Genomic DNA, 24,998 nt, shown 5'->3' with positions numbered 1-24,998 from the left:
AATCCTCAGCTTGCCAATCTGCTGTGTCACTCCAGTGGCAGAAAGCAAAGTAGAACAGGCCTGATGGCCACATCCCTCTTTGTTAAGAATTTCCCCAATGAATTTTGGGAGAAAAAGGTAAAAAGACAATCACAGTTTTTCAAAGAAATTCCATATGAACTCTGCAGACTATACTAACTAGATGTGTGCTAATGACCTGGTGTCCATATATAATAATTTAGTTATGCATTTAAACTGTTATGTTAGAGCTACTTTTTTTGCCATGATTAAAGAATCTGTGTTTCAGTGAGCCCAGTACTAACGTATTCCAGATTCTGTTTCTTGAGAAGAGTAACAGATGTTCACAGTTTGGTGCAATTTTCAGATGAGCAATGCTGTTTATAATAAATTTTCCTGAGACCACCCAACTCATTTTACTTGTAACTTCAACTATGTCCAAGTGTTGATCTCAAGAGATGTAATAATTCTGTGCCCCACCCATTTCAAAAGACATGACTTAGTATAGGTGGAATTTAAATATCTATACTTCCAGTCAACATAGAAAATCAAGGTTTTATTACGCCGTGAAAAACTGAGGTGGAAATAGCAACATTCTTGCTTTCATTCATTGAGTATTCACCAGATCTAAAGGTGTATATTGACAAAGTCTGAATGAAATAAAATTATAAACCAAAGATCTACGGGTGAGAAAACAACACAGCAAGTGATTAAAAAAAAAAAAAATTGAGAAAATGCAGATAAATTAAACACAGAAAAAACCCAGAAATGCAATATTAAATACAGTTTGGGCTGAGGCACAGGGATGTGACACAATGCATCATGTCTTGTTAGAAACAGCTGCAATACATTTTGTTCTGCTGCATTAATTGAAGTACAGTATCATTTTGATATGTATTCATCTGGGACATTAGTATCAAGCAAAAATTGTGTTGATAGGGTTTAGGGATGCTGGAAAGCAAGTACTGAGGAACTTCAGGTGACAAGAAGTGAACTTTTAATTCTTGTCTCTGCATTTAAAAGAAGTCCTAGAGACTCGATCGGATCAGTTTTGTCAAGATATGGAACAACTCCCAAAGGAAAAAAAAGGCTCTGAATGACTTGAGACCGTGGAAATTAAACAAACAGTTCTGAACTGACAGTGATTGGTACTGAATGAAACAGATTATTTTTCTTTCCTGACATTTATTGTACTTCATAGCTAACATTTAGTGCAGTGTTATTTTGAGTTTATAAACTGAGAACTTGGCAAAAAATACTGAGAGGTTCCTATGGCAACTACAGTGTGCACGTTACCTGTATGAACATTATGATTAGGGTAGTGTGACAGCATGGTATTGAGTCTTGCTGTTTGGCAGGTGTCTATTTTACAGTATGAGTTCATTGATGAATGTAGAGATAGTTACAAATGGCATTAAAATCAGTGATCTGGTTTGTTTTAATAGAATCACTCTACTGCATGATGTAAGTAATTTTCAAAATTTCTTGAAAGCATGTTGGCTGGAGGATTCAGTGCTGCATTTTTCTGTATGGTTTCTAGGCACAGTGAATACTCAGCCCTGTCCTCTGACAGCAATTGTTCTCCAGTCAGAACATGAGGATTTTCATAATTGTGTGTGGTTGTGTCACAACAACCAGTGTGTGAATACGCAGAGTGACGGGATCTCTGATCCCCCGGCTCTCAATGGCTTTTGTGTTTGCTCAACTGCCAGCATGAAGATGCTATTTCAGCATCTTCCTTTCAGCTGAAGCCAGAAATACCAAATGCAAAGGAAACGGTGCTGCTGTGAAGACTGCTGAAAGAGATTTTATTTTTTTTAGTTAAAAATAAATAAGTTCATTAATCATTGCACCTCACTGTTAGCTTCATTTCCTCTCTCTTATTCAACTATGATAGCAACTAAGGGCAAACTGCCCCTTCGGTAATTCTTGTGTGTTGGTGGTTAATGAAATTCCAGCCTTTCTCATTTGGAAATGAAAAAATATTTTGCCAGTGCCTTGGTTACACAGGCTGTGGTAAATATTAGAAATTATCTGCTTTTAATAGTCTTATAATAGTTGTGACCTGAGTTTGTCCCTGACTTTTGAAGAGTGACCTGTCTTGATCTATGACAAAAGGCTTATGCTTTTAACCCTGAACTTAACATTTTCTCTGTCTGCACTTTTTATTTAGTTTAAAAAAAATCTTTTGAGGAAATCAGTTGCTCTTCCTCTTTCTTTCTTTCTTTCTTTCTTTCTTTCTTTCTTTCTTTCTTTCTTTCTTTCTTTCTTTCTTTCTTTCTTTCTTTCTTTCTTTCTTTCTTTCTTTCTTTCTTTCTTTCTTTCCTTCCTTCCTTCCTTCCTTCCTTCCTTCCTTCCTTCCTTCCTTCCTTCCTTCCTTCCTTCCTTCCTTCCTTCCTTCCTTCCTTCCTTCCTTCCTTCCCTCCTTCCCTCCTTCCCTCCTTCCCTCCTTCCCTCCTTCCCTCCTTCCCTCCCTCCTTCCCTCCTTCCCTCCTTCCCTCCTCTCCCTCTCTTTCTCTTTCTCTTTCTCTTTCTCTTTCTCTTTCTCTTTCTCTTTCTCTTTCTCTCTCTCTTTCTCTCTCTTTCTCTTTCTCCTCTTTCTCTTTCTCTTTCTCTCTTTCTCTTTCTCTTTCTCTTTCTCTTTCTCTTTCTCTTTCTCTTTCTCTTTCTCTTTCTTTCTCCTTCTCCTTCTCCTTCTCCTTCTCCTTCTCTTTCTCTTTTTCTCTCTCTCTTTCTCTCTCTCTCTCTCTTTCTCTCTCTTTCTCTCTCTTTCTCTTACTCTTCCTGTTTTTCTTTAAAAAATAAGAGAAATGTTGAAACTTTTATTAGAAAACCTATGGGATGTAACCTTCATTCCCGCTGTAGCTCTCTTTCCCAGGAAACTAATCAGAGCAGCATGAAAAGGATCTAAAGCTCCTAGATCCGGTGCAGAAAAAGTGAAGGCAGGTCTAAAAACTGTCTCTTAGGGCAATGACTGCTAAGGACCCCTTCAAAGCTGTGGTGTGAGAGTTTTTTGGGGAGTGGAGTCTGAGTAAAAGGGGAGCCTTTTGGTGGGTCTGCAGTATGCAAACCTGGAGAAATTGCCATCTGGGCAGCCCCGCAACCTTTACCTACAATTACTGTATTCATTTAGGCAACCCATTCTGATGGGGACAACGAATAGTTCCTGACATTGTCAGATTGCCTGTGAGCAAGTGTCTGGAAAGGTCCCTTGGGAGCCCCTGGGCTCTGTGGCCTGGGCTGTGAGTGTGGGCAGGTGCAGGAGGGGGAGAAGAGCCATGAACCCCTTAGTCTAGTAAATCCCCACCTGCCTTGTAAGTCCTGCTGTCCCATTATTTATTTGTGGCAAAGCATTTGACTTCAGAGCACTGAATTTATAAAATAAAACCAAAGTATTAAAGTATTGCATTTCTGGCGGTTTATTGTAATGATGATGCTTCCTGATGTTACTAGTAAACTACAATGTCATGTTGTAGTACCACAGCTATTATTAAAATGGGACTAATGCTGTCTTCCTATGGGTAGGGAGGTTAGATTAGCACATGCACCAATTTGGCAAAAAACCTCTATTCACTACACTTAATTTTGTTCTTGCTTTCTCTGGAAAGTTCGTACAGTCTGGTCATGACTACAGTTTTCAATTTGTTACCTTCTTTGAGGGCTCTTTTGTCTTCCCTTAAAAGTAGGGCTTCCCTTATGTGATCTTAACTTTGTATGCTGCTGTTAATGATTTGAACTTAGACCTGGTTGAGAATTTTCCATCAGAAAAAAATTGTACTAGAAATGCCTGTAAAACAAATTTATCAAAAGAAAAGGGTTTACTGATTTAAAAACCACCACCACCACCACCAACAACAAACCTTTTCTGATAGGAAAATCAAAGCATACTATTCTGTTGGGTTTAGTATTTAGTTCAACCTAATATACAGTGTTTGTTTTTACTGAATTGTGATCTTATCTTTGAGTTAGTTGAAAAAGCAAAACCAAAATTCTTGAAACTGTATGGCATGCTGAAACTATTCTTGATAACAAGTCATAATTTTTGCAAAACTTTCCCACCCTCAAAAAAATACTGAGTGAATTTCTTCAAAAATAGCAGAGTTCTCAGTGTGAGTGACAGATGTAAGCACGTTTTGCATGTGTTTCTAAAGACTGTTCCAAAAAAAGAATGTGCTTACAGGTGTTTGGTCAAGTGTTGAGATGCTTCTGTCTTTCCGTTGTGAAAGAGACAAAAACATTACTCAACACTTGTCATATGAGGGAATAGCAAGCATGGGAACATTATTTATTTTAAAAAGAAAGAGGTAACTTCTTTTAGTTCAGTAAAGCCTGGAGCTTGATGTGAGCTAAAATACAACCAGGAGATGATAGAAGCCACAGGAACAAGTGGGAGTGTTGCTTTGTCATACACCTGTACTAACAAGCATTAGGAAGTGTTTGTAACCAAGACTGTGAAAGATCCAAAAAAGTTAACCTGTTTCTACTTCTTTTTTATATGGTTATATTAAAATTCAAAGTCCTGTCTTTCTTCTTTCAGAATGATCAGTCTATGCAAGATATGCAGATAATGGGAGCAGATGATCTTTCAAAGCTGACTGGAAAGGTTTGTTTATTTTAAATTTAAGAAAGAAAATACATCCACTAAAAACACTTGAGAAAAGCTACATAATTTTGCACATGGACTGTCAGATACTAATATAGGAATCAAACAAATTTATTAATCTCTATTAAATTGCTGTAATGCCATTGCTTTCCAATTGCATTTCCCAATAGTTGTACACATACCACCAGCCGGATTGCGGGTATAATCTGTGCCGGAATGCTTCTCCTGAGCTTGTTTCTGTCTTGGAGCCTTGTTTTTTCTGTGGGTGCACGCCAGCAAACTGCACGTTGAGTATCCCTGTTGAATTCAGCATACGAGGAGTTTAATACAAATTTGCCTACCGTACAAGGTTCAGTTGTGGAACCTTTCACTGAGATGAACAAATGGGTGGGTTTTTTTTATTTCAGCGTCAGGCTGGCTGTATGACTGAATTTCCTTTGCACTACGCTTGAACATTGTGGTAATGAAAGAGAGTGGTTTGAGTCAGTGAAAAGGCTATTTTCATCCAAGCAGGGTAATACAAAGCAGTACTTTGAAGAGGAAGGAAGGCTGTTTTCATTAGGCAAATGGTCTGTGTGGAAAATGGTCAGAAATGGATTCTTTACTTATGCATTAAGACAACATAATACTTGTTATTTGTACTGTACGTGCAGTTACTCTCTTATTAGCCGGCACTAAATAATAGCATTTTCTTCAAAGCGCTCAAATATAGCACCAGCAAACTCATTCATTTTGTTGTGCTATGGCACAGAAGAAAAAGAAGACAAAAACTTAACTTTAAATGTTTCATTAATATTAAATAGTTTTTGATGCAACTAGAACTTAAATGAAAAAAATGCTGTAATACTCAGAATATTTTAGTGATACGTCTGTCCTCAATTTGCACTTCTAAATAATCCTGCTGGGTGTTTGTTTGTTTCCAAATTATCATAAGAGCATTAATCATGTTTTGGGAAACATTAATTCATTTGCTATTTTCTTATATTCAAACACTGGAGCTACCTGTTTTTCTGTGATGATTTTGCATGTGTTTCCCTGCCTCACAGGCAGAACTGGCAGTGCACCTATTCATCTCACCTGACACGTCTCTCTCCCTGATAGTCCAAACACTTTCTAAGCTTCCAGGCCCAGGTTCCCTTCCCCATCTTCCAATCCCAAATTTTCTCCATGTTTCAGTTATTAATATCTATTCTGGATATAAGCTTTCTAGTATTATTTGAATTCACTGGGGCAAAACGTTCTTTTATTTTGCAGAACTTCTGTGTATTTGTCTATGTCCACGCACATATGAGAGAGAAGCAAAATTTTACCGCAAGCAGTTGTGCGCTTTCCAAAAATGAAGTAAATTGTTTTCTTACACTGAAAATCCCAGTGACCTTTTCTCATTGGCACAACCCTCCTGTTCCCAGCTATAGAACAGGACATAAGATGTGGCCGTTGGGAGATCCGTGGGGATCAGACTGGGCAGCGGGGTAGCTCAGGATGGCTGGGCGAGGAGCTGGGATGTGGGGCAGGTGTGAAGGGGCTGGTTTGGGAAAGCGGGGGCTGCTGAGCAGAGTGGAGCCCGGAGCTGGAGGTTGGGTGTGGAGGACTGGGGCTGCCAGGGGAGCAGACCTGCCCAAAGGACATGTTGGGCGGTTGTTTGTCTGTGTGGTTGTCTGTGACACAGCCAAGGTATGAATAATTAAATAGCATTTTCACTGTAACACGTGAGAATGGGATTTCCTTAAGACTTATTTTACTGATTGAAAAGCTGGGATGTGAACCTTCAGCTAAAATATTCATACTTACATGTCTAAAGTTGGATATATGAAGGAGTGGCCTTATGTCCACGGATGCCAACTCCTCCATCTGTTGTTGACTTAAGTATTCAGCACATTTTACTAATCAGCCATTTGCAGACTGATTCAGAGCCTCCTACAGTCAATGTAAATCTTTCCTTGAAGTGTTTTTTGGTACCTTAGTTTAGCTGCTGGCTTTTAAAAGTGCTGGCTTTAGTAACCATCCTAAGTCACTGAGTGAATTAGTGGAAGGCTTAGTGATAGAATTCAACTTCTCTGCTTTTAAGTGAGCTGGTGCTTCTTCTGCCTGCTTGGAGTATTTGGTAAGAAAAGATTGTAATTATATTGAAGAATTAATATGCCAGATTAAGTCCCATTAACTTAATGATCGTGGAAGATGTTTTCAAAAGCACCAGCATGGATTTGGAATGTAAGTTCCATTAAGTTTCTGCAAAGTTCAAAAGCATCAATAATGTAAACAGTTTTGAAACCTGCAGACGAAAGATTCCGATATTTTGATCTTAAAGTGCTCTTCATTAAGTAGTAATACCTGGAACCAGGGCTAGCCCTAGTGAACAGCTAAATCATTTCCATTAATTACTTATTACTGGAAAAAAAGATTACTGAGTATACTCATGAACATGCTGTTCTGTAACAATGTGGGGTTTTTTTCCCTGAGGAAGCTTAAAAAAGAAAAAAAAAAACTAATTAAAAAGAAGCTGTTAAGGATAATAGTTCTTCAGAAGGAAGAATATCTCCTCTGTACATCTCTACAATATGCTTTTGTTTATAAAAATATTATAAGCCTGGGAAAAATGTGTAATGACCCAAACCACAAAAAAGGAGGAATATTCTGAGAAAGGAGAGTTAGCATACAGACCCAAACTGTAACCTGAAGAAAGTCATCCACAATTTGAAATTCTTCTTCTGTGAAGAAGGTCACAGAGGCAAGAATGAGTATTACCGTGGCATGAATCATTAATAAAGGTACTTGAAGAGTGAGTCCTGATACAGCTTCAGACCCTAATGCTTTGTAACTATTCATTTCAATGCAGAAAAAAATATTATTTCAAAATGTCTTTCAATGATGTAAGTGGTGAACATAAAATTTCTCAGTAGCTGATTTCATAGTTAAGTAGCTGCTTAGTTTTCAATTACCTTAAAGCTAAAATGCGCATTTGGGTAAAAATTATCATTAATGTTTGTAAAGAGCTTTTGAGATACGATATCTGTTCTTTCAGGAACACCATAAGATGTGGATCACCCCAGCCAAAAAGATTCTAATCAAACGTTCATGATGTTTTTTAGAACCCTGTAGAAAGCTCTTACTCAGATGTCTAATTTCTCAAAAGTCTTTCATATTATTTTCCAATGTCTTGATGAAGTATGTGTATGTGGCTTTCATTTCTGTGCAGACTGTAAAATGATTTCACTTCTAAGAGCAGCGCTTGTAGCTTCCTTTGCACCTCCTCACTGGAACTCGATGTGTTATTGTTTAGCCTTTGTTTGCGGATGATTCCTCAGCCCTATTGCACTACTTCTTCAAGCCTAACTTGCCATCAAATGTCTTACTTAAACAGTAGTACCTGAGGTTCCCCAAAAACAATGCTCAGAAAGCTGGTGTGATGAGGAAACTGATAATCCATTAGCAATTCAGTTTGAAGAATCATATTATCAATTTATGTATTTCCAATGATACAGAGTATACATGAAAAGAAGGTGCCTTTGGAAATAATCTAACTGAAGATACAGACTTCTAAATGGAAGTTGAACTAAAAGGAATGAAAATCCACTATTTCGTAGCCCCCACCTCGCCAGCAAAAAAACCCAAACCAAAACAAAACCAAAAAGACTGTGTCTCTTTTTTTAGTCTTTTGTATTTATTAATATTATGAATATGCCTTCATCTGTAGAAGTGGATGTATAAACGATCTCACCTTTTCCAGCAACTGTGTTACCATACCTACTTTATAAGCTGGTATAATTAGCGATATGTTACATATATCCCCAAATAGTTTAAGAATAGTTCTATCTAAGGAGAGAGGATGGAACCCAGGACACCAGTGGGGACTCAAAGAGAAAAGTATTTCCATAATTTCCAATTTCCATGTATTTTCTCCACTTGTAAGACCACCGTTACAACCATACTAAGTGGGATGAAAGGTCTATTTAGACTTGTATCATGTCTTCAGCAGCAGACAACTGAAATGTTATTAGGGAAAGGTTGTATGAAACACAGCAAGAACAGAAAATTCCAAAATCCAGGTAACATCTGGACTATCATGTTGAATACATCCACTGCTAGAACCGTGATCCATGTCTGTGTCACCTCTTTGTAACTCCAGTTACGCCTCTAGTCCCTCAAGATCCTATAGTCGGGAGTCTCATATTTAGGTAACATGGGAAAAAGTTTGTTCTTTTAAGCTTGCTACCTGCTTACCTTCATTGAGCTTTACAACACTTAGGTAAATCTTCCTTTTTGAATTGCTTCCTTAAAAATTTCTGCAAATCTTGCCACAGTGAACCTGATTTTCTCTTCTGAATTTGGATAGCTTTTTGCCTTTCGCTGTTGCCTTTTTTTAATACCTTTGCCTACTAGATTGAGCAGCTTGCCATTATCAAATTTATATTGCCATATGGTTGCATATTTACTTATCATTCAGTCATTACTGAAGCTTCTTTTAGCTAAACTAATACATTGGGAGCCTGCTGTAAAGCACTGGCACACTGTAGGTTGTAAATAAGACAAGGCTTGAAGGTAAAATTAATAACAGAAAATTAATACTAGGCAATTGATGTCATTGGAAGAGATAGAATTTCAAGCATGTGGATCCTTCTGTTGGTCTGAACAGAATCAGCCAACTTAAAGCTAAGTACACATTAGGAGAAATTCTTAATTTTAACCTAATATGGCAATCAAGCCATTTGGGGGAAAAAAGTGATCGCCGTACATAATCACCTGCCCTGTGACCAAAGGGGCAGATAAAAATGTTAAGAATTCCTCTGAGCTAAAATAAGAGAGCAAATTATCAGGTGTGGAACACTGATAAATGAGTTGAAGGTCAGCTGCAGTGGAAGATTATAATGTGCCATAAGGCCGGTATTTTATCGACTCCATGATTTCCAGTGCATACAGCAGTTCTGAATTGTCGTTCCCAGGCTCAGCTGTCGAAGGTATTTTGTGGTCTCTTTGAGGTTGTGGGCTGAAAGGTCAAAGTTCTTCTGTGAAAAATGTTCTCCCACTGGGAACTGGGCTGTTGATTAAATAAAAGCTATTACTTCCTGCTACAAACCTTAGTTTACTATAAGGTGTTTTTTCCAGGTCTCAAATAATTCTTCTTTTCTTAGTCTTAAACTCATTCTATGATACTTTTTGGTTGGTTGGTTTGGGTTTTGTTTTATTTTTTTTTGGCAGCGTGTTTGTTTGTTTTAATGTGCGTGCATGTTATTCTATTGATTTTATGCTGAAATATTTCAGGAGAAAATACCCTTTTTGTGGATCTGCCTGATTTTCTTGCTATACATGCTAGGGCTATGTTTGTCCTCTTAGCTGTAGTATTGCATTAAGTATGGTTGTTTATTTGATTACTTAAGTTTCTGCTTTCCAGGAAATACTCCCCCTCTCTAAATTTGCCACTTAGCATTTTACTGTATTAAAATTTTACCTTTTGTGTCAATTCAAAGACAGCTTTTCCCTCAAACACTTTTTCAGTGCTAATTTCAAAGCACTGCTATTTCATAGCAGTTTTTCACTTGAAATCATAGAATCATAGCATCGTTTAGGTTGGAAGAGTCCTTTAAGATCATCGAGTCCAACAACTGGAACACAAAATCAAAATCTAGAAAACATTGTTATTCTTTTCCAGGAAGGTGAAAAATAGTTTCCATAGCACTTAGTGCTGCCAGGCGGGAGGCATACGTGATCTCATCGCTCTGCTCGGTCTTGTTAGCGGACATTGTTCCATTTATTACTGACCTGTGGGAAGGTAAACAATAGAAATATATTGACTGAGTGCCCGAGTATTTTTCAGCTTGTTACAAGTCAGGATTTTTCTTACATGTATTATAATAATAACTGACTTTCTTGCCGTGTGTAAGCTCATGGGGCTTTGAAAAGCAGTAAACTACGGATTTTCAATTTTTGCAGGTTTCCAGTCTGTTATTAGACATCCAAAATGCACAGATACATTGAAATTTATCATAAAAGAGAAAATGTGGCTCTTTAGCATGAGAGACAAATTCACATGGAATGCAGTTATTCAAAATTATTTCTTCTTCATTTTACGTAGTACTAATATTGTCTAAAACCTGCTTTTTCCAGATGTCACAAGACAAGCTGCTATGAACCATTTCTACTACTGTCTAAAAAAGGATATGAGAGCACAAATTTTATTTTTGTGTAGATCCAGTTCACACCACAAATATTATTTCTGCTCTCTGAAAATGTCCATGTGCAGAGTCACAAGTTGTGTGCACCCTGATCACTCAAAACTGGAGAACTGTAAACTTCACAGGACCCCTTTGCATTTAAAAACACAATTTTAGGGCCAGTGCTCTTTTATGCTTTTATAAATTATCTGAACACAGGAATTGAATGTATATTAAGTTTGCCAGTGACACTACACCAGGAGGAGCTGTGGGCTCCCTTGAGGGCAGAGAGGCCTTACAGAGAGATAGACTGGAGCACTGCGTAATCACCAACCACATGAAGTTTAACAGTAGCAAGTGCCGGATGGGGTAATCCTGGTTATACATACAGACTGGGGGATGAGATGCTGGAAAGCAGCCCTATGGAAGGAGATCTGGGGGTTCTGGTCTATGGCAAGTTGAAAATGAGCCAGCAGTGTCCCTGGCAGCCAAGAGGGACCTGTGTCCTAGGTGCATCCAGCACAGCATGGCCAGCCAGGCAGGGAGGGGATTGTCCCACTCTGCTCTGCACTGGTGCGGCCTCATCTGGAGCACTGTGTGCAGGTCTGGGCAACATAGGATAAGAAGGACATCAGACTGTTCAGAGGAGGGTGACCAAGATGGATAAAGGTCTCAAAATCAAGAATTAGGGGGAGCAGCTGAGGTCACTTGGTTTGTTCAGCCTGCAGAAAAGAAGGCTGAGGGGTGGTGACTGCATCACGGGCTGCGATGTCCTTGTGGGGTCAGTGAAAGGGGAGATGCTGATCTCCTCTCACAAGGAAACAGAATGAAGCTGTGTCAGGGGAAGTTCAGATTGGACATCAGGAAATGGTTCTTCACTGAGAAGGGGGTCGGTCACTGGAACAGGCTCCCAGGGAAGTGGTCAGGGCCCCAGGTCGGTCAGAATTCGGGAAGCGTCTGGATGATGCTCTTAGTTGCATGGTTTAGTTCTAGGTAGACCTGCAAGGAGCAGGGAGTTGGCCTCGATGATCCTTATGAGTCCCTTCCAGCTTGAGATAACTCTGTGATGCGATGACTCTGCGTTGCTCTAGGCGCCTTCCTGCCAGCTGCGTGGTAGAAACAGCTGTAAACACAGAATGAATCACAATCACCCAGACCTGTCAGCTCCCACCCATCCCTCTGACTCTTCAGCAATGAAAGCTGCTGATCTCTTGCTGCGACTCAGTAGAAAGGTGTTCCAGTCTCTTTGAGAGTTGAGCCACTGCCCCTTCTTTATCTGGACTATAAGAAATCTTTCTGGAACACATTTTAAAAAACTGTCTGTTCTCTCTGTCTCACTGTAAGATATTAGCACCATCCTTAGATTTCTGGATGTACTTCACAGATTGTGTTGGTGAAGATGGCTCTACTCAGCAATTAAACCAACTTCAGTCTAGTCAACATCTCAGTAAATGTTTTTATTTCCTGTTCTCCAACCTCCAAAAATAGGCAGAAAATATCAAGTGCGTGCCAGAAGGCCAGATTACTTTTCTTTTCATGTGGTTTCCTCCTCTGCAGTTGCCTCATCTGGAAGGACAAAACAGTTTTGAGCTATGTGTTACAGGAGCTTCAAACGTATACACTTGAAAAAATATCTTTTGTTCAGTGTCCTTTGGCTCCCTGTTGCTTGTCCAGCCATCAGGCACTGCCGTAGCACCACGAGCTGATGAGTTTCACCAGCCTGCCCACCAGCTCACAGGCGTGGATTTCATGGTGAAGCTGAACAAAGTCTTGCACATAGCTGTGATGTTTCCCAAGATATGCCAGATGCAGCCAGATGTACATTGAGGATGATGGTGACATTACCGATAACATAACAATTTGTTGCATCCGTTGCATTCTTCTTTTACTTTCTTCTATCCATCTGCTCAAGGATAAACTCATCTATTCAACCAGTTATAGTAACACAGCACCACTACCTACTCCTGGATACTGTGTATCAAAACATTTCTTGGCGGTTGTTTCTCTGGTGCTCAGCAATGCCATTCCTTTTCTGGAACCCTTCTATCAGTAACCTGCTTCAACAGGAAAAAGGCAGGGGATGGGCACCACTACGGTCCTTTTCCCAGCATGTCAAGCAGTTTTGTAGGAGGTGGTCTGTGGTCCCAGAGGATGGCACACCATTTGGAATGCCTTCAGTCGTAAGCAGAAGTTGAATATGATGACTTTAGTCACAGCAACCCTGCCTGACCAAAACAGGGATTAATGTATCACTCTCAGCAATCAGGATGCCTGTCAGTTTATATATACAAAATGTTTTAATAACTAAATGTTTTATCGTGGCTTTCTACTACAGAGTCCTTACATACAGGATTTCTCCATAGTGTGGAAAAATCAGTGTTTTGGAAATAATGGGAATGTGCATAATACAAAACAGAATCTGTGTTTCCTGACTTAGGTAACAGCCTGATTAAAGGGACTTTTGAATGACCAAATCTCCCAATGCATATCAATTGCACCTCTTGGACTCCTTGACTCTGAGAAGAGGGAAGAATAACAGAATGCTGGTTGGACAATGTCAAGTTCCGCCAGTATCATTCCTTCTCAAGTTAGTCAGTAAATATGAGATCTCATGCTTCAGCTGAAGTCATGTGCAGGTGACTATTGCTCCTGTGACCAGACAAACCCTTCAGGCATGTCTGGATCCATGTTAATCTTCTTTCCTTCATATGAGTAATTTGTGATAAGGAAATGTAGACAAGATTAAATTTCTATTAGACAGATGTATAACTGGTTGGAAAGCTCTTCTCAAGGAACAGCTAATTATGCTTCGCTGGCAGACTGGATGCATTAAAGTATGCTCTTCGGGGACTATACAATATTTAATTCATTATTTAAAAGATGGAATTAGCATTTAATACTAGCGATACTACCTAGAAAAGTACTACGAGATAGTATTATGATCTTAAGAAATTATTTTAATAATTTGGTTCAAAGAATGACATGTAATGACAACAAAGATGAACACTGATTTCTGTGTTTATATAGAAGTAATCTCTTGCATAAACACAAGTGAGGAAGGACTGACTAAGCAACAGTTCTGAACTGGAGACAACAGGTGGATCACAAGTTGCACATGAGACAACAGCATACCTTTATAAAAGATGTAACTGTCATACTGGAACATATAGAAAGGAGGATTATTTGTAAAGCATACAAAGTGATTCTTTTATTCTTCTCAACACTGAAAAGGCTTGTCTCTGGTTTGGGAGACCACAACTAGAGAAGGATTCTGACCAACCGAACAGGTTCCAGAGGAGAACAAAAGAATAAACAGAAACCTGGAAAACATAACTTGTGAGAAAATGTTGAATAAATAAAGGTTGTTTAATCTGAAGAAGAGGAGACTGAGAAAATACATCTCTCTTTAAATAAAGAAGAAGTTAAAAAGAGAAGAAAATAAAACTTTTTCTATGTCCACTGCAAAACAAGTTCAGGCCAAATAGCAACATAAGTTTTCTAACTGCATTTTCGCTCTTAGATAATGATGCACTGAGACACATTGATTGCCTGGGGAAGTTCTGAAGTCCTCATCATATTCAAGAACAGGTAAATCAGGTATCTCTGAAGGATAGTTTTAAGTGGATTCTTTGGGCCAACAGAATAGTCTTGATGGCTTTTCATGGTCTCCTCAGCCCCATTTTCTATTAAATGTCTGTGATTTTTTTCTCACAAGCTAAATAGTAAGGTCTGCTCCTCCGTAGTGGTTTAATCCCAAGTCCATGGCCAGGGAGGCTGCAGACCCCTCATTCTGTCTAATTTTATGATTTCCACTTGTGAGTAAGCAAGAGAATCCCTATTGCTGCTCATGATGGGATAGCTGAAACAGCTGTGGTAGCAAAGAAATGTATTTGTCTGTCAATAGAATGTCCCAGGACTATGTTTTTCTCTCCATCTCTCATGGCCCTGTGTGCACTAATAAGCCTCAATGGCCATGGCCTGTGTCACTTGAGGCCCCTGCCTGCAGCTGTGGGCACAGGAGCCTCAGTTCAGCTCAGCCCTGGGCTTTTAGTCCATGCGTGAGCTATGCTGTGTGGCTACCAGTCTCCAGCTCAACTACAGCCATGCCTGTATGTTACTGCAGATGTTGATCTGGAACCTGACTTCCCAGTTTAACCTTGGACGATGGGCCTGCCTGGAGATCAGTGGTCTGTGTCTGATCACGGTTACTCTCACTGGACCTGGTACCAACCTGTGGAGTGACATCCCAGCTTGACCTCAGATCTGCCTCGTCACCATGAACTCACCTGATGATATGCAGTCTTGGTTGAACAAGTCCCAGGTCTGCCCACTCGCCTCGCTGGGGCTCTGCGGGGCCTCTGCTCTGCCGACCGTGTTACTGCCCTCAGCTCACGGCTGCCCTTTGCTCCGGAGCAACCAGCCTTTGCTGCACCCTGACACAGCCTGCTAATGCAGGACTTGGCAGCTGTCTGCCATGTCATTGTGGTATGAACCATCTCCTGCCATAGCTGCTGTGCCTTTTCTTTGGTAGGGAAGTTCTTGTCAACAGTATGAAGAGCAGCAAGAGATGCATGACACTGGCAGAATGGGTTGGGATGTCAGGCTGGTGGTGTCAGGTCAGCCTATCCCACCCGGGGCCACTTGCAGTCATCCTGCACTGTTTGTTGGTAGTAAAGGCGTTAATTTCTGTCTTTAGTTCTGGTGGGGTTCTTCCCTTGCCAAGTCTTCTGCTCTCTCTCAATATCATATATGTATGTGTGTATATGTACATATACACACATAAATATTTACATATATCACCAGCTGTGCAAATTCCCTGGGAGACGGTGAAACCATTACTCCTGCACATGATCTTTAGGTGTCCACTGACTGAATCAAGTGGTTTGCATATGCCTCAGAGCCAGGTGTCCTGGGCTGGTCTTTGGGAGTGTTTTACCTAGTTATGACTTGACCCAGGAAGCCAGATGAGAGCCAAAACCTTTTTGGATCCAGATGGCTTCCTTCAAGAAAATGTGTCTTTGAACACCTGTCGTAAGCTTCTCCTGAATGTGCTTTTGGTCTTTTCATCTTATCTAGAGGACTGACACACTTCTATTCTTTCTTGAAGAAAGAAATTCTAGAGGCAGGGCATCTTGAGACTTTTGTTGTTAAGAGGCCTTTGACTTCTTACCTCCACAGGACTAGGTCTTTCAGATCCAGAGTTGTTTGTGTCAGCAGCTGAGAGGTTGAAAATCAGGAGCGCCAAGCAGGATAACCACCCGTGAAACCTGTTATGAAAACACCAAAAAGAGCCACCCTCCAAGATATTAATAAATACACATGCCACTAGAGCTCAGTCTAAATTAGTGGCTTTCTTGAGTGATATCTCCATTGCTGACATCTGCTGAACTGCTACCAGGAGTTCCTTCCACACCTTTACCAAGTGTTTTGCCATTTCAGAAGCATCCAGGTATAATACAGTGTGTGGTAACACGTTTCTGCAGTGGTTGGTGCATGAAGCATGCTACTGTCCCTACCAAACACTGCAGTTGTTAGGAAGAACTGCAGTATGAATATAAATATGGATAATCTGTAGTAATGATTTCTGTTTTGAAGGTTAAAAAGTTATTTATTTATCAGTTAATGAAACTGTCAGAAGTGTGCTGTTGATGAGCACGCTCCATTCACACAGTCCTTCTCCATGGTGTTTTGAGTCTTTCTCAGAACTCTCAGCCTTGGGATTCTGTGGTGGGAAAGGAAGTAAGACAGTCTCCACCTCACGTATGTAGCAAGGCCAACAAGCCTGATGGAAAGGAAGGGGAATGTAAGCTAATTTGGGGAATGCTGCATGAATATGAAACTATCTGTCTCGGGTTTTGTGGGACATACAATGTGCACGTGCATGTAAGATGTATACATAGATAGATATCAGTATTTCTGAAATAACTTTCCTCCTGCTATTGCAGGCTTCACCTCAGAAAGTAGACCGTAGTACAAGATTGTAGGAGTCCATCCTTTTAAACATACATATGATAATGTCCACTAATAAATAGATTTTAATTCTAATAAGAACATTACTTATTATTGCTTGTAATAGGAGAACAGGAGTCACGTTAGATATTGTGATTCCTGGAACAGTGATGAACTATTTCAGCAAAAAGATCAGCTTGTGTGATCATGCTGTGTTAGGGCTTGACATCGCTTTTCTTGACTGGACCATTCTTCTCTTCAAGTAGTACCACTGGTTTCAGCAGCAGTATTTGAAGAGAAAGAGGGTGTCTTTAATCCTTTACTGTGAGTTTTTGGAGGAGGGAGGGGTGGGCGATGGAGGGGGAAGAGCATCCATTTCAGAGTATTATTGCTGTAGTCTCATTTTAACATTAGAAATAGTATTTAATGAACTACAGGTACACTGTAGTACGTGGCTAGACACACTGGAATGAAGCAAAGCTCGTCCCATTTGGATTTCTTCCATCTAATTTTATTTTACAAATCTATGTCCTTGCACAAAGAAGACAATCTAGACAGAATAAGGTTGTAGTCCCTTACTGCAGGGCTTGCTTTCTGGCTCTTTTTCAGAGCACAAAAATGAAACTGAAAACTCCTTGTGTCCTGCCATGTTGTACATGTGCACATGGACTTATCTATTATATCTTCATTTTATGACAACAGTTGTAAAACACTGGCCCAGGTTGCCCAGAGAGGTGGTAGATGCCCCATCCCTGGAAACATTCCAGGCCAGGCTGGACGGGGCTCTGAGCAACCTGATCTAGTTGAAGATGTCCCTGCTCATTGCATTGGGGTTGGACTAGATGACCTTTGAAGATCTCTTCCAAACCAAACTATTCTATGATTCTACTTTTTCAAAGATTTGTTTATTTTAGTTTAGAAATATTGTGTAATTGTATTTCTTTTTGTTTGTTTCTTTCAGAATGTTCTAATTGTGGAGGTAAGTTGAGTGCTTATGTCATATTTTACTTAGATGAAGTCACACAGACAAGCTGTGATTGTGTGTATGGTTTCTAAAACCCGTCTGTGTTTACATTTCTTTAGCTGGGAAGTGGTGAAGAGGGAGAGGGGTTGATTTGCTTAATGACCTCTCAGACTTTTTGCATGATGGATCAAACTACATTGCTACTGCGCTAATTTGTACTTTGCCTTGTGATACCCAGGAGTCCTTGCTTCTGCATCATTTGATTTGTTCTTCCTATGGTTTCATCAGCTCCTGTTCTGCAAGTTTTTCTGTTCCTTGGAGGACAATGAATCAACTGCAATGATGCCCTACACTTCTCAGCGGCATGACTTTGAAGTATTAATAGTAGCACAGCCCTACACATGCTTCTGTAGTAGCGTAGCCCTGCTTACAGCCCTACACACAGCTGCAGGTTGTTCACTCACTGGTTTAGGATGTCAGTCATTCTCTCAAGTCCCTGCGACTCCTGCTCATTACGATTGCATCCTGCAGTGTCCCCTGGGGAGTTCCCATCACAGATACATTGCTGATGTAAATCAACAGTGTTCATCTGCAGAGAAAAAATGTGTCACCTCACTGGTGCTGCAGATTCTCTCTGAATTAATGTAGGTGATTCTCTTTTAAAAGGTTGGGATGGTTAGAGAGCACGTCAGGACCTGACTGGCATTTCAGTCTCAGTCTGCTTGTATGGGAAATAAGCTGGATGGTGTAATTAAGGAAATGTATAGATGTTGTAACATCTTTTCTTAGAAAAGGAAGGAAAAAAAGTCGTCCACCACAGCGTTGGCTGGTTACCTGGATAGCTGCTCGGAGCTCCGTATTTGCCAGTACTAACTGCTGTAACAGAAATTAAAAACATGCACAGCAAATTTTGCTGATGCTGTTAGATGGCTGGGGAGCAGACACAAGGTGTTGCTGCTGAAAAATCCACACCCACAGAGTTCAGGATCAGCAGCTGCTCTCCATGTTGTGGTCAGTATTGTAGCCAGATATCTACTGATCTCTCTCAGATCAGGTTGGGTACAATAGCTCTGGAGAACACCCATTTGTACTGGGCCAATAAAACAACAAATAGGGCAGATTTAGCCCCGACATGGAGAGGTGCTGACATGCTGTAGTCTTGAGCGTGGTATGAAAAGTCTGATCCCTGCGCCCGTGCGGTGCCCAGTAAAGTCATCTCCAGTCCCATGTTGCATCCCAAGTGCTGGAAACACAGCTGTTTTCAAGAGAAAGTGGACAGTCCTTTAATTGATCATTTGTGAGTAGAAAGCACTTGCTGAGGGTGAGCTCAGTTATAACCTTTTTTGGATGTGGCTTACAATACACTGGGAACAACACATCATTTCCACAAAACTGTAATGTGGAACTGCTCAGTCATTGTCCAGATTTCCTCTTCTCAGCTTTCCTTTGTTTTTAACTTTTTTTTTTTTTCATGTTTTGTAAGGATATTGTTGGAACTGGAAGAACTATGAAGGTTCTGCTTAATAATATAGAAAAATACAAGCCAAAAATGATTAAAGTGGCAAGGTGAGTAAAACAATCACAAAATGTAGTAATTAATTAGTCTAGCCCAACATATTTTCCAGTGAAGGTTCCCATCGAGATACTGTTTTAATACAGTGCTGCAGTGTCACACGGGTTGCTGTGCAGAGCAGCTGCCTCAGCCACAAAAAGGAGGGAGGAGGGAAGGCAAGGAAATGCTTTTGTGTTGTTCTACAGTGGCAATGACCCTTCAGCCATTCCAGGGCTGATGGACTCTGAAGGGGAACACGCACAGCTCTTCCCTGCCATCAGGATGCAGAATGAGAACAGTGATGCACATGGCTCAGAAAGTATTTTTATAAAGGGAGTAGTCTTTATGCATGTTATTCAGGTAAATATCTAGATTTACATGGGGTGCATTTTGTTTTTAATTGCAGTTTGTTGGTGAAGCGAACATCTCGGCCTGATGGGTACAGACCAGATTGTAAGTGTTGTTGCGAAGATCTGTACTTGACAGTACAAGAAGTTGCCATGATTCTACCACTTGCCTTTCATATCACTCCATGGGCTGCTAAAAGCATCATGAAGTATCAGTTCTCAGTAGGACTATGGGATGCAGTGGAAGGATTTGTATAATTGTGGTTTGGAAAGCCCAGCCTCTGACAGTCTGATGTTTTCTGCAGAGTGCTAACTTTATAAGGAAGTTACGAAAAGGTTTAATTTTATCCACAGAAGGTGTTTTATCTTCTGTCTCTGGCAAACTATATTGAAGAGAAAGTCCATTTCTTCCTTTTCCTTACTCATTGCATCTCTTTGGAGGAGCTGCAAGATTCCATCTGAACATGAGAGGTGTTTTATTGTGACCTAGTTATGCACAAGTTTTACATTTTCACAAGAGAGTAACATTTTAAATATATTTTTTTAAGTATTGCTCTTCAAAGTGTAAAAAATTATAATGAAAACCAACCTCCCCAAAAGCAAAAGATGAATTGGGCTTTTTAAACTTCCCCCTGCTACTCTGTTTGTGTCACGCCAGCACTGCTTCTCTCTCAATTATTGGTGTTTGTACTCTGCTATGATGAAGCCGTAAATGGAGCTATACCAAACTATTGACATTTTAGTCTTATTAGAATAAATGATGTAATAACAGGTATGTGGCTAAATACTGAAAAGAATAGATCCTTCTAGAAGAGGTGGACCAGTATTTGCTACTGAAGAAGGCTCAGGTGAGCTGAGCTGGGGAGGAGGGTGGAAGGAGAGTAGGCAGGTGAGTACCAGGAGGCAGCATGGAGGGTCTTGATTTGGGGTGTGGGAGAGAGGGAAACTTCATGAAGCAAAAATTACCCAATGTTGGGCATGGCCCTGCGGTTTTAGCCACATAATCTGAATTGTGACACAAAAAACATTTTGTTGTACAACATTTTATACAGTGGTATTTTTAACATTTAGAATTTAATCCAGTAAATTAAAGTATATATTCGAGTGAATTAACTAATGATAAACATATAAAAAATACAATAAAATTACTTCATGAAGGGTACCTTAATATTTTTATGTGATAACTTGTAAAAGGAAACAGGCTTTATCCTTGTTTATTCATACGGGGGTAAATTGTATTCAAAAAAATTATAAAACATCAGAGATCACTCTAAAATCATTGACTGTGGTGTGTCATTTCCTCAATTACCTGAATTTAGGATTCCAAAGTGTCTGTTACCCACATTTTTTTACAATTGAATTCCTTAACTGAATACCTGTGAAACTTTTTATGCTGACCTATTTTTGTGTTTTTCTCTGGTTACTTAGTGAACAATTTGGAAAGAGTCTAACTTGTTTTATGTAGTGATGATACTGCACAAAAGTCACACGCAAAAAGATTCATGCCTGTGCTCAGCCTGAAGTGTGTGAGCTGTATGATTCAGCTACGCTGCATGCATGTACTTTTTTATGCATGTTCCTGAGTCTTCATAAGGTTGGGACTTTAAGAAGTATTTGACATGTTTTGGTAGCATAATATGCAAAACAGTTTTTGCTACTCCCAGGAGAAAATATATAAACCTCTGAAAGTTGCTTCTGAATTAAAATTGTAGGTTTTTTTTCATCAGTGTGATACTGGACAGTTGTCACCACGTACACATACCAATGGAGCTTCCAAACATAGGCAGAATTTTTTAGCTCTGATTTGGCTTCCCTCTGCAGCGTGTCTGCTGTGCCACTGATAACTGTACACAGCTCTCTGACTCTCCACTGACTGTTCGCGTGCCTGTCACAAATAGTCTAAGAGTAGGAACTGCCTATAGGGCTGCTGCTGACCTTGATGTCTGAGAGTCAAAACTAACACAACCTGAACTATCTACATCTATAGTTTTCTTGTCAGAGAACCAACACATGAATTTAAGGGCTATATGATAACCATCCGTCTTGTAATGATGGTGTTCTTTATTTGTCTCAATACAGATTACGGATTTGAAATTCCAGATTTATTTGTGGTAGGTTATGCCTTAGACTACAATGAGCACTTCAGAGATCTAAACGTAAGTTTCTTCAAAAAACTTTTTAAAAATCGCTGTTTTACTTTTCTGGGATGTCTTAAATACCCCATCATTTGCATCCTCCCTGGGGCCTTGGTGTCATGGTTGGGATCCTTTCAGTGAGTGTAGAATTCCCTGCAAAGCCTCAAGTAATGCAAAGGAGTAACTTCCCAGGAGTTCCTTCCCAGCTCTTCCCCTTAAGAGCAGAAATCATAAACTCTGCTACACTTCCACGTCCTGTGAGCCTGGGGCTTCCCAGGTCAGTCACTCCCAGTACGTGCAGAGACAGCAGGAAAAGTGACACACAGCTACAGTTCAGACGGGCTTGGACTTGTGCTGCTATGTTGCCTGCCCCATTCTCAGTGAGATAATGATGGAAAAAAGGGCAAGCCTTGCTTCTGCTTCCCATTGTGCTCCCAGGGGCAGACCTCAAAACTGGGAATTGCATGTGGAAAAACTTTCTGCAGCTAGAAAGTGAAATCAGAATTCAATCCCAGGTGTCTGGGAAGGAAGGGGTAATTACAAGATCACCAGATCGGTCAAGTTAAAGTATCACTAATGTATTCATTAATAATTAATAATGCAATCAACTACAGTGCTGCAATCAGTGTTATTTTTTTTTCAGCACATATGTGTTATCAATGATCATGGCAAAGCAAAATACAGAGTCTGAAGCAGTAACATCTTCACCTGAAGATGGTTAAGCTCAGCGAAGCAGAAATTTGACTACACTCCCTCAAGCATCTCCCAGAAGAGCCGTTCAACTGACTTGTGTTTCTCTCAACCCAGTACAGTAAGGGGTTTACTCTAGAGGTACTGCTTAATATTTACAGAAGTGAGAGCTCTTACCTAAAATGTGAGGTAGATGGCTTTTGAAGTTATTACCTTTTTTTAAGTATTAAAATTACCACACAAGATGCCTTTTGACTAATAATTTGTCTGGCTCCAGTCTCGTTGTGGATGCGCTTAGTCCGTCATTCTACTTATTGCAATACATGTACTTCACTGTGTTGTGTAGCATCATTCAAATGTGCCATTCTGTGCTTGAAGATTATTTTACAAAATTTTAGTGACTTCAGCATCCGTTTAGTCTTGGTCAGATATGCTGCTGCCAGTTTGAAAGCGTTATTTTTATTTAATTCCACAATTGGAAAGTTTCAGCTGAAACTGTATGTTGTACGATAGTACATTTCTAGTAGTTCATTACTGCCTCTTCTGAGCAGAATTTTAACTCTCGGAATGTGCTGAATTAAGAGTGCTGGTACAAAATGAACCTTTGCAAGACACTGCTGATCTGAAATTGGAAGATGTCGTGGGTTTGGTACGTCATGTAGCCACAGACCTAACCTGTTTAATGTGCTGAATTTTAATCAAGAGAAAACAATGCCAGGCAGATGTCAATTTCTGCATGGTATCCTTTTACTTCTGTAGGACACAAACAAGGAACAGAACTAACATGGTGTTCTCCTGTGCCTGTATCCTTAATTAAACCTCATTAAGCACAAAAGTTTAATACTAGTCAGACAATGATTCAGTCATGATGTGATTTTTGTAGCATGCCTAAGTTGAGACTTTTGTAACCATTTGTAATCTTTAAGAATACTGATCTGACAATGTTGGAGAAGATTTCTATTAAAAAAAAAAAAAGGAAAAAAACCCCAGGAAAACATAGAAAACAAGCTAACCCATGAATACTATAGCTTCTAGAGATTCCTTCCTTCCCTTATACATTGTGCTTGAAGAAGTTTGTTAACACACATGCTGTGTTGTGTGAAAGATTTAATTCTGTACTGTGTGTAATTGCTCTCAGCAGCTTCCCGAGGGAAGGCAGCGCCAAGGAGGAGCTGTGCATGGATAGCTTTGCTCTGAACCGTGAGAGGCAGACTGTTACGAGCTTCAGGTTCCTTTGAACTAATAAAGACACAGTAAGAACACCTGTTACATTGCACAGTTGTTTATTTTCCTGCTTCAGCATATTTCGCACATCCCCTAAAAGCTCTTAAAAAATATGTATTTAACTCGTAATCTAAACATACCTGATGTCTGTATCCTGTGGCTCATAAGCTATTGTTATTTGCATAAAATCTATGATGTTAATGGCATGAAGAAGTAAGATCAAAGAATTATTGTGGTTGCTAGAGAAAAGCTTTAGCTCTCTCTTCTTTACTTTTAACCTATATTTTTAAGGAGTTCTGTTGCAAAGCTTTCCCTCATAGAATAACTTTCTTCAGTTATGGAGAAGAAAGCACACCCAGACAGCCCCTGGAAGGAGCTGGTGAAAAGGGTTTCATCACTCTTTCTTTTGTGAGCGTGTCGAAGTTTTTCTTAATGCTTCTGGTTTCTATGGATTTAGTAGTATTGGCATGTTGCGTATGCAGACAGGCTTAGGCTTAGGCTTAGGCTTAGTCCAGGTTATTTCCTCTTTTTCCTCTCTTCTTCAAAGGACAGAATCCAATTCCCCTTGCTCCTGTGATCAGCCTTCAGGAGCAACAACAAAAATGTAACAAGTGAATTAGTGTGAAATTAGTGTGAAAATATGAAGTACTGTAGACACACATAATTCAGACTGTGTTAAAGGTGTTTCACTGGAAGATTCAGATTATTAAAATCTACATACTTAATAGAAAAGACCAGAGTTATAGAAAAAATAAAAACAAGAACTGGAATGTTTCTTTAATTTTATTTCCTCCTGCCATTGTATTTTTAACATCGTGAAAATCCACCACACAGATTTCACTAGTGATTTTCCATGTGCAGCTATGCTGTGATTAAGAGGTGCGTTTCTCTTCTAAACTCATATTGGAGTTTTGTATCTTTATCCACCTGAGCACGTCCAGATGCCTCAGCTGCTTCTCTGTTATTCCGCTGCCATGTGGAATATTAGTTTTCGGTTACTTTAAGGATCTGATTCCAGAACATCATTAGTGTAACTGAGGGAACAGATGATTATGCATATATGTCTGATTAATATTGGGTCTAGTTTCTTCAGTGTGTCCAGATTGTTTTTAAAAAACTCACACATTTTTTCTGCAGCTGTCTCCTGGTTCAGCAGTGGTGCCCATTACCTGTGTCACAATGCACTTTAACTAAAGGCCACTAAACATTTTCTTGGTTGTGGTTGTGCCCTGTGGCTAACAAAGTAATGTATTTTTTTTTTTAATCAGTTCAGCAGTTGCTGAAGATGAGAGGATGTTCTTTACAATCCGTTATTTTTCTGGATGCGGTGTTTATGTATTTGGCAGGCATCCATTTTTATCTCAGTTTTTCTTCTCATGTACTCTTAA

At 39.8% G+C, this 24,998-nt stretch overlaps 1 protein-coding gene across 1 annotated transcript in view; it reads left to right on the top strand.

The window, feature by feature from the left end:
- Positions 1 to 24,280, top strand: part of PRTFDC1 (phosphoribosyl transferase domain containing 1) — a 47,014-nt gene extending 22,734 nt beyond the window's left edge. Inside the window, 6 exon segments of the mRNA XM_082044854.1 lie at positions 4,535 to 4,600; positions 17,660 to 17,677; positions 19,146 to 19,228; positions 19,621 to 19,667; positions 21,641 to 21,717; positions 22,340 to 24,280. Of these exon segments, the coding sequence (XP_081900980.1) occupies positions 4,535 to 4,600; positions 17,660 to 17,677; positions 19,146 to 19,228; positions 19,621 to 19,667; positions 21,641 to 21,717; positions 22,340 to 22,387 (339 nt within the window). The 3' untranslated portion in view covers positions 22,388 to 24,280.
- Positions 24,281 to 24,998: the final 718 nt, after the last annotated feature.

Source organism: Streptopelia decaocto (genome assembly GCF_964273445.1).
Source record: "Streptopelia decaocto genome assembly, chromosome: 2".
NCBI lineage: Eukaryota > Metazoa > Chordata > Aves > Columbiformes > Columbidae > Streptopelia > Streptopelia decaocto.
Note: the sequence above shows the minus strand (reverse complement) of the source record. Positions and strands in the feature narration are given on the sequence as shown.